The 11,288-nt window shown below is 33.8% G+C and overlaps 1 protein-coding gene across 4 annotated transcripts in view; it reads right to left on the bottom strand.

Annotated features, from left to right (window-relative positions):
• dop (microtubule-associated serine/threonine (MAST) protein kinase dop) overlaps nt 1-8,368 on the bottom strand; it is a 234,599-nt gene extending 226,231 nt beyond the window's left edge. For all 4 annotated transcript variants that reach the window (XM_089649173.1, XM_089649174.1, XM_089649172.1 and 1 more), the window contains exon 1: nt 8,009-8,368. In XM_089649173.1, coding sequence (XP_089505299.1) covers nt 8,009-8,162 — 154 coding nt within the window. In that variant the 5' untranslated portion in view covers nt 8,163-8,368. The remainder of the gene's footprint in view (nt 1-8,008) is intronic.
• Nucleotides 8,369-11,288: the final 2,920 nt, after the last annotated feature.

Below are 11,288 nucleotides of genomic sequence, written 5' to 3' on the forward strand. Positions count from 1 at the left end.
TCAACTCTGCAAGATACTGTGAGACCCTAAAAAAATTGCGGAAGGCGATTCATAACAAGAGGAGAGGCATGCTGACAAAGGGGGTCAGCCTGCTGCACGCCAATGCCAGACCACACACGGCCAACGCCACGAAGGAACTGCTTGCTTAGTTTAAATGGGATATCCTGAACCACCCCGCGCATTCCCTTAACCTAGCACCTTCAGATTATTATCTCTTTACCTCCCTGAAGCTGTACATGGGTGGAAAAAGGTTTTTAACCGACGAGGAGGTAAAGGAGGAGGTGGAGAAGTGGACGAAGGTGTTCCCGGGAAACTTCTTCGAGGAAGCCATCAAAAATTGATACCCCGCTTCACCACCTGCATTGAGAGGAATGGCGACTATGTCTAAAAATAGCTTACATATGTACTACGGTAATCATGTAATTTTTTTGTTTCAATAAAAAGATTTGTAACCTACAAAAATTCAGTACACTTACTTTCTGAATACGCCTCGTATAATTTTTTTTTATAAATATATTGGAGTGAAATGGTTTAACCAATTACCTCCAGATGTAAGATTACAACAAAAATTACGTTATATTCAAAAACAGCATTAAGAATATAATTCTTTAAAATATCTTCAATTATTATTACACTTTTAAAATAATATCATTTATTCATCTTTTTAACACGAGCGTTTGCTCAAAACAGGTGTGTTACGATACTGTTAATTATATTTAAAAAAATGTATTAATTATAACTGTACCTCTTTAAACCAATTAATAACAAAAATATTAAACAGTGTTCTTTTAATGATTATAAATGTATTTATTACTTATTACACGGTGTTTTTTGTCCAGTTGATTGGATTCAGTTTCAATCTTTATTTGGTGTCATCTAGTCAGTATAATCTGTCTACGTAATGTTTTTAAATTCACGTAAAATCTTAAATGTCAGTAACTAAACGTCGTTACCTAAAATAATAATAAATTATTTACTAAATTACAAAAGTTATCAATTGTGGAAAATAATTACGAGTGAAACGCGTGAGTAACGCCATATTTTTAAACCCAAATCAAAACAATAGATAACCCTATCACGTTATCTGCATGACAATGATAAGGAATTGTTTATCTTTAGAAATGGGAGATAGTGGTCATTAATTATAACATGGTGCCCGTATGTTTATTTCATTAACATAATGAAAATATTATATTACAGTAGTGGACTATTGCTAATGTCTGTCTCTGGAGTTTCCGAGACAGACATTACTTCCACCATTCACTACTGTATATTACCCCTTACGTAGATGACGATAAAGTTTAAATTCCCGCTTAACACCATCCGCCTGTTTTGATTTATGGTTAGTACACACGCAAAGCTCACATCAAAAGTTAATGTACAGCGCATCATCTTTTCTACCGACACACGACGCTATCAAATATTTGTACCTATGGTAGGAGAGGGGGTCAGTTGAATTCGAGAGCGGCCGAGGAACATAATTTCATCTGTCAAAGTGACAACTTTACTAAGGGAACACGGAACTTAGTTGGTAGCTCCGTAATTAAAATGACCCCCTCCCTTTTTGCGGCGGAGAGGGGGACGCATAACTTTTCAAATATCGCGTCGGGAGCGGTTACGTAAAATAAATTCGGTTAGCGAAGTTCAGAACCACACTTATAGCGCGTTATCTTTTTACGTGTGTCGGGTCTGTATGGGATTGTATGGCGAGCGCTATTGTGCTTTATATTATCTGTTGATGTGAGCTTTGCGTGTGTACTAACCATTATGCAAGAAAAAAACATGGCCGAAAAGTGCCTTTTATTTTATTTTGTGGATGTTCAGGTATAATTTTTTTTTCGATCATTTTATAAATAACTTAATTTGCCACATTATACAATAAAATCATAACCGAAAATGGGTTCGTAAGTAGGAGATTTTGAACTTTAAATCAGTTTTCATAGGCCTTTACATTATTTTTTTCTGGGCTTATAAAAAAACTTATCTAAAAAATACTCGATTATTTCAAAGGCCAAGATGTATTCTACTCGCAGTATTTAATTGAATCATCTGAAACATTTCTAGGCGACCAAATTTTCAAACCAAAAACACATGATTTTGCATTACTACGTATGGTTAATGCAATTCCTCGGCTGGCTAAGTCCTCCATCACAACTCAAGCAAAATTTTCAGCTTACTGTGGTGGTAGTAGGAGATTTTCAATTATTGTCAGGTTATTCGTAACCTGGGAATTTTTGTCTTTCTTTTTAAGAAAATAAAAAAATATATAATTATCTACACAGAGTCAAGGGTTTTTCAAGAATGTTGGTGCTCCAGACCAGAGGTGGCCCCCAAATTAAACAGTAGGGTGATTTGAATAGGGTCAGCAGTTGTGTACTATTAATAGATACAATAAAGTATCATTAATTATCCAAGCGTTGCTTTGGCTCAGTCTGTCTGTGAAGATACAATAAAAAATAGCGCGTTTTGCTTTTACATCCAACAGATGGAGCTGTTTTATTAAAGCATGTTTTAACCTGTCGCAGGTGACATCTATTTACTAAAGGTATATAAAAAAAACACATGCGTATCCGAATTCAATCGGTGAAGAAATTTTGGAGATTTAAGATTTTGAACAAACGAACGTTTACATTTTTATTTATTTACATATTATTGAAGTTGCTAGTAAATAAAATATTTAATTGCTATTTATCAGAAATAGATAATAACGTTTGAGACAAGATAAGCATCTAAGAATTAATACTTTTAACCACTACAAATAAATCAATACTTATCTTCAGCAATAATATGATTTATTGATAATATCTAGTATTGATACAAGTTATCAGTTTAGTAATAGGCAATTTATCTATTTCTCTTTATGTATTAAATAGATTACAAAAATTTCATGTCGAAGGCGTGATTTCTTATTTTCTAACTAACTGACTAACCATTACGCCGTTTCATACATACATAGTCTCATAGTTACTCTTTTATTATCCTGACTCTTGACATGGCCCGACTCAAGTATCTGATTCACTTGGTCGTGCCATGTCTTCCTTGGGCGTCCCCGACTTCTGCTACCATTCACATTTACATCGTTTATTCTCCTTTCTTTGCTCATTCGCTCTACATGCCCAAACCATCTAAGCGACCCTTTCTTGACCTTACTCATTACGCTTACATTAGCCTTGCACTCTTTGCGGATCTCCACATTTCTCGCAGTCATTTATTTATTTATTTATTATTGGATAATTTGTATAGCGCCGCTTTTGTGAGATATCACCTCAGGGGCGCTTTACAGTTGATGCAGGTATTACAGAAAATATAAATATTACAAAAATAGAGTGAAGTTAAGTTAAGTAAAATGAAGTAAGGGTGACACGAAGATAGAAGATGGAGACTCTGCAGCAAGAATCCCAGGTGGTGAAGAAACTGGTCCAGCTGCTGCAGCGAAAGAGTCCACCGCGTCCACCAACAGTGCCAGCACGAGGTTCGTCATCCGTCCAGGTATGTGTCTGCTGCTAATAAAGCGCTGACACACTATCCTCTCACAGATACCAGACCTTGGCAGCACCGCTGTGACGTTCTACGAAGATAGAAGATGGAGACTCTGCAGCAAGAATCCTAAGTGGTGAAGGAACTGGACCAGCTGCTGCAGTAAGAGAGTCCACCGCGTCCAACAACAGCGTCCAGGTATGTATCTGCTGCTAATAAAGCGCTGACACCTCACATAGATAAGAGACCCTGGTAGCACCGCTGTGACGTTTGGCAAGTCCATCATTTATCTCCATGTAATCCTGCTCCTGGTAATTGTTGAAGTGGTGCATTCTGTCCGCAATAAAAAGCGACGGTTGGGTAATAACTTACCCTGGGCTTAGTAAAAAACTTGCCATACATGGTTTTACTACACATACGCCTCAGGGATCTCATTTCTACAGCATTTAGTCTAATTTCATCCTTTCTCTGTCAGTTCCTTCTTTTTTGTTTTTTATTTTTAATTTTTTTTTTTATTCTTTTATTATTTTTTTTTATTTTCCTATTTTTTATTTTTTTTTTATTTATATCCGCTAAACTGCCAAAGCAGTTTGTCTTATTTTCCAACACGAAAATTCCAAAGGAAAATTAAAAATAACTTTGAAAAGCAATGTGAGCGCTGCTTGGTAGCAGTAACAACTCTCGAATGGTGTGCTTGATCATAATTTAAAACAAACTAGGTAACGTGTACCCGGCGTGTCTTGACTTTTCACTACTTTCTATAAATGTAATATATATAAACCTTCCGGAAGAAATTCTCTAAACGAAAGTGAAATAACTATCAAAATCCGTTGGGAATTTTAGAAGAACTAAGCGCACAAACAGACAGAAGCGGGTAGCGACCTCGTTAAAAAAAAATAAAAAATCATTTGATTTTTTCAACCAGATTTCACAGATGACTAACTAACGCACAGCACAGACATCCGAAATTTGTATGTTTGATGATAAATAATATTACGTGAAATTTTTAAACTTTGAATTGAACTATGACAACATCTAGCTAGTGATGATATGTCAAAAAAATGTATCCATTGATTTCAGAACAAAATTTCTCTACATAAGGATTCTGCAAGGGAAGAAGATGGAAAAATGGAACCTAGGAACTCGAGGAGTAAAAACATACAAGTTTCGTAAGCGAAATAAAATGAATGAATAATAAAATCAATCAAGTGTTTACACATTGTCAAAATGATATTGATTGTCGGTACGTAAATAGTTACGTATTATTGCGTGAGACATAAATAATCTGTACGATGATATGCGGACAAGATATGACGTCTATTTCTAAAACGTGCGAATATTTGATCACGTGCCAAAATGCGAGATTAATTTAAAATTATTCAAGTGACTTGAAATTAAGAATCCGTAGTAATTCATAAGGTCGCGCGTCGATATATAAAATTACAACATTACAATAATATATTACTCATTATTTTACAAAACAAAAAAAAAATAGGAGGCAAATCTCATTGGGGATTTGTGAGGCTGAAGGGATTGGGGAGGGCAAGATTGGGTTAGGTTGGGTTAGGTTAGGTTAGGTTCTGAGATTCAGGACGATTCTGAGAGTATCTACCTACCGTGTAAGGTGAAGGGTAAAATAAGATCTGTACACTAAATAGAATGCAAAAATTATTTTTAAATTTAGTTATAAGTTTTAAGTTATAGTTTTAAGTCACTAGTTATAAATTTTAGTTTTAAATCACTACTTATCTTAGTGAGAGTTGTAGGTTAAATACATTTAGTTCATGCTCCCTTGAAGTGTATTATCACGAAAATGGCACACAATCAAATTAATAAAAAAAATACATGTAAATCAATACTAGTTGTAAGACACTAGTTATAAGTCACCTGTTATAAATTTTAGATCTAAATTACTAGTTGTGCTAGTGATAAGTTGTAGTTTAGATATATTTAGTTAACTCCCCTGAAGTGTATTCTCACGAAAATGGCACACAATCAAACTAACAATAAATTATTTATTTATTGTTTAAATGAATATTATTTATAATTCATAGTTTTATGTTAACAGTTATGTATAAGTGACTAGTTATAAATTTTATATATATAAATCGCTAGTTATGCTGAGAAACATTTATTCCAAGCTCCTAAAAGTGTACTCTCACGAAAACAGCACACAATTAAATTAACAATAAATTATTTGTACACGTGTTTAGACACTAGTTGTAAGTATTAGCTTTAAGTCAGCAGTTATAAATTTTAGTTTTCAATCACTAGTTATGCTAGTGATAAGTTGTATGTAGGTTAGATATGTATTATTACATACATCAATACAGAAGGTTAATATTTATTATTATCAATGCTGTATCCAGCCATTTTGATTATAGATTTAGACATTGGATACATATTGCGTGTATTAAACATAGAAATAGCCTATGACTCTGTCACGAAACTATGTGTGGAGCACCCGAAGACATTTCTCGGGAGTCCATCGCATATTTTGAATGTCTTGACAGATATAGTATCAGACGAAATGACATAATAAAATATCAGACGTCTTTTTACTAACAGGTGGACTGAACTAATATGTCCGTCAGATGAATTGATCGGCTGAAAAAGCTGTCAGATCATATGTTGTTGTAAAGAATATTGTTAGATAAATTGTTCTAATGAATATTGGAAGAAAATATTGATTTGGTAATAATAATAATAATATATTTTATTAAATAACTTAATGAGTAAAACCTCAAATTGTAATATTTAATTGTTGAAGAAAATATTAGAAAAAATAGAAATAGATAGGTCACATCTAGGACTTGAACCTAGGACACTAACCCCAACTGAGCTTACTTCGATTAAGAACTACGAAAATTATCTTAATTTTGTCATCGCATATTTTTACTGGCTACTTACTATCTTTATGTAAGTCCTAAATGTAACCGTATCTTTTTCTGTGTCAAATTGTCGTTTAAGAATCGCTAATATTGTCTAAAAATAATTAAACATTATTATTTTCTGTTTGATTTTGGGGTGTTATGCCGTGTTGCGCTAACTCCTTCTTTAGCCGACGTTTCGGACAGCGTTGCAGTGTCCATCATCAGGGCAGATCCGGCAGATCCGAAGATGATGGACACTGCAACGCTGTCCGAAACGTCGGCTAAAGAAGGAGTTAGCGCAACACGGCATAACACCCCAAAAACAAACAACAAAAATGCTTTTGGCCGTGAGAATCTAAAAACTTAACATTATTATTTTCCTTTTTGTAACTAGTAGAGATAATGATAACCACACTGGGATCTTCCGTAGGTACCGAGGATTTCATAATATTCAAATTTAATATTGGCAGTGAAATTATTCTAATGAATATTGCTATAGAAATTGATCTAATGAAGAGAATTTTTTTTACTGAAGATCTATTGTCAGAGAAATTGTTCTAATGAAGATCTATTGTCAGGGAAATTGTTCTAATGAATATTGTCAGAAAATTTGTTTTAGAGAATATTGTTACAGATATTCCAATTAATATTTTCAGAGTAGGTATTTGTTCTATGATTATTGTCAGAGAAATTGTTCTAACGATTATTATCAGAGAAATTGTTCATACTTTAATGTTATATACCTAGATATGTGTAAATGTCAGATATGAAATTTTTATACTCACTTCAATTGTTAGTAGTATAGCAAATAATAAAAAAATAATGATATTTAATTTATGTATTTTGAGAAGTATCCACTCGAGAGAAAAGCTAAAAAATAACACTCAAAACATATTTTTATGTGATTACCGCACAAGAGTAAAAATGCCCAGAGCCAGTGGAACTATTGTGAGGATGAAGAGAGTAGGGAGAGTGAATTAATAAACTGACACACACACTTTAAAAATATATTTTTATAATGATTATAAGTTTCTACCGGGTAGGCAGAGAGAATAGACCGTTACAAAACTCTGTCTCGGCACATACTCCTTGATTCATTAGTTTAAATAGTTTTATAGATATTTGTCTGTTATTCTGACTCTTCCTTCTTACTTCTTCTACCATTCACTTCCACGTCATACATTAACACCTTTCTCATCATCAGCTCTACATGTCAAAACAGCTTAATCGCCCCGTTCTCAAACTTATTCATTGGTTTTGCATTCTTTCTGGATCTCCACATTCGTAACAGTTATGGTTTTACCACACATACGCCTCGGGGATCTCATTTCAACAGCATTTAGTCAACTTTTAATCTTTCTTTGCTAGTTACCAAGCCTCACTGCCATGCATTAGAATCAATGGCTAAGTAGTAAGTTGATAATAGATAAAGTTAGGTATTCTCAGGATTGCTCCTGCAAAAGATCACAATTCAGAATCAAAACGTTTATCGCTTGAATTGGACATTAGCCGTGTTAATTGACCAAATCTGAAGTAGGTATAATAAAACGCGACTAAAGAATATATTTACAACGGTGTGCGCGCATGTGGTTTAATGTTTATTGCATAATTATTATTGTTTGTCAATCAATGGCCATAAAGGGGGCAAAAAAACTGACCTTCTTTTGCGGTATCGGAGACAGGAATCGTCTGCACCAGGCCACTCAGGGGTCTCTCTTTCAGAGGTGCCTCAAACACGAGAGTCCTCGCAGAATGAGGCGTTCCTCGACCTCTGTTATTACTACCATTCTTCCCATTCTTGTCGACATCCATTTTTGACACTGAACTGTCACTGAATACTTGACATCACCATCATCTTTGTAACACTTTTGCACAATAACACGCGGGATTTACTGATTAACTGCATTATGTGTTATTATTATCACGTTTGATACGCGACAAGAAGGCATCGCAGGCGACGACGTACGTTTACAACAAAATTGACGTTTCGAATAATAAAATCCGATGACTCGCCGCCAATCGAGTCCAGCTCCTATTGCATAAATATACCACTCTCTAGATCGATATCTTCGGGCTTTTTGTATACAACAGAATTATACAGTACTTAACCACAGATATACAAGCAGTACCTACCGTGCGGAAAAGAGCAGTAGACAAGATAGAAAAAACTCAAGGTCATCTAAAAGTAAGATGCAACCATAGACAATATAATTGCTCTCGGCCTACTCCATTCATTCACTAGCCCAAAAAAATATTTTAAAAATAAAAATGTCCTTGAAGCAGAAAAATGTCGAAATGTTTTCCAAGGGCAAGGTTCATCTGACTAAGAAAATAAACTTTTACAGTGCATTTCCTTGAGATGAAACTTGTTAATCTGAGAAGAAGAAACCCAAAATGACAAGAAATTTGCAAAAACACTGAAGAAAATTTCCAAAACATGATTGTCCGACAGTATGACGAAGAATTCCGACATTTTTCAGCCTCATGAACTCAGGGTTACATATGTTTAAAAATCTTTAATTTCACCAAAACAATAAGATAATACAGGATAACACTAATCAATAACATGAATAAGTTTATCGATATAATAAATAACATTTATACGTTGTGGAGGAAGACATATGCCAAGTATGAAGCATTGTTCAAAAAACCGAACGAATAACTGTCAATTCACTTTAAACTTGAACTTACGTAGGTGTTGAATATATGTTTGTAACTCGCTAACACTATACTGGCTTATATTGTATTTTTATCACGAACAACTTTAACACGCAATATTTTCGACGGAAATGATAGTATTTCGGCAACAAATGACAACCCGCGTGTATAAATAAACCACACTCATTTTGTTTGAGTGATTTGAAACTGTCAAAGGCAAAATTCCGTCATCTCTTTCTGTTACACGAGTCATTATGGTAGAGAGCGAGATATCAAACCAATCCTTCTTTTCTCACCAATGAGATCTGAGCTTTTAGCCATATTATTCGTTTTCTATAAGAATTTTGAGGTGGGCGTGGCGGTTACAAATGAGTTTCAAGGCCAAATCTTAGTTAAATGCCCCTGTCCTATTGTGAGAAAATACTATGGATAATGTATCAAAATCGCAAAGCTTTACAGCGATTAAACTTTTTGGCCCCATCTGACATGGCAATGTTATGCTATAATAAACTCTATACTTACATTTTCTACAGCTTATTATCGCATAACATTGCTCTATCTAATAGAACTTTTTAAGTATCAAATAATGAAATCTACGGCGATTTCATCAACAAGGTTTCATCAGGCACAGTAGTATTATGCAATAATAACATTTAAAGTTACAGTTTTTAGAGCTCATTATTGCATGAAATTTTTGTGTCAGATAAAACCTTGGCATTTGAAGTGATCGGCATTCGGACGAAAATAATAAAAAAAAAACAATTCCCCTCGCGGCTGGAAAGAGAATTAAAATAAAAGCTATATTTAATTTATTTACATTGACAGTGAAAATTTTAAAAATAAAACGATTATTGTAAAATAAGAAAAAATGTTCTTCTGCCAATAAACGCTCTAGTGAAACATATTATTTATTGTTTTAAATGCCATTGTTACTATGCTACTTCGCTTTGTATGAAAGTGCTGAATTTAAATATTTATATTATTTATGGCAATTATAGTGTAACCACTGCTTTCAAAGTGAATGTGTGAATGTGGAAAAAAAACTACAAAACGGGTCGTAGAGGACTGCCCTAAACCAATTTCCTGACTGAACAACGAACAACCTCAGAATCCTATCTTGATCTCTACCTCTACCAATGCTCCACCACCATACGAAAAGAAGATGTAAGTAAAAATAATTAATTAATTAATTAATGTCTATGTGGTAAATACATACATCATTTTGAATATTATTTATATTATTTTGGTGCTAACTGGGTTAGTTCTCTTCCAATCCGTAAGATGTCACATTCAAATCTGTAGCCCGTTCAAATGCATGCAAAACGAATAGTATTCTTGTTTCATCATCTATAGTATTTTTAAAGTTTGCAACACAGATAATTTTCTACAGCGACTAAGTGCGAAATTTAGTTCACAAAATTACCGCTAGATAGGAACACTAGCGCGCCAAATAAATTGACAACTGAAAAGATTGGAAGCTCTTATAAAAAAATCAAAAGATGCGCTAATGCTGCCAGTGGAAAAAAAAGAAGTGACCTTTTCTAAATAAGCTGTTGAATTTTTCATTCAAAATTACACCAAAATTAAATTGATTCATTTTGATATTTATCCACTGTAAATATATTTTTTTAATGCTTTATAAAAGAAGGAATTATTTTTTAAAGACGTCCACCTGGCGGAAGATCGTTTGAACTACATCATTTCGTTCGGAAAAGCCGAAGGCAGCCGAACGCGCGACGCATCGGTCTCCCTCATCATTGCCAGATCAAAAAATAGAAACTCCTTAGCAAAGGCATCAAAAATCCCTTGAAATGCGAAAAACTCCCTATATTTATATGGACGTTGGCTAAATATGGTTAAATAAAAGTTGATATTGTCAACAGCTTACAAAAAGCAATACTCTGTATTTTTTTAAACGATAGTTATTACCATGTGTTTTTCTTTCCATTGCCGCGCTATTTTTAATTTTTAATTTATTTAATCATTAGCACTTCTATTTATATGTATTTTTTAAATTGTAAATATTTTGATACATTTATTTTGTGTATTCAAAATGCACTTGTTCAGTTTGTCGAAAAAAAAATGTGCTATAACATTTATGGCAGAGAGATGGATTGCAAAAATTAGGATGTTGAACAATAATTCGTTTCTTGATTATTGATTTAAGATTGTAGAAAAGGGCATTTAAAATCTCTGCCGATACGAAACTCTACCTAGGTTTGAAAAAATATTCCCTTTCTCTCCTGGAAGTATCCTTTTCTCCCCATATGTAGGGAGAAA

This window comes from Hesperophylax consimilis, chromosome 29, assembly GCF_061612785.1.
Source record: "Hesperophylax consimilis isolate HC1 chromosome 29, BYU_Hcon_1.0, whole genome shotgun sequence".
Classification (NCBI taxonomy): domain Eukaryota; kingdom Metazoa; phylum Arthropoda; class Insecta; order Trichoptera; family Limnephilidae; genus Hesperophylax; species Hesperophylax consimilis.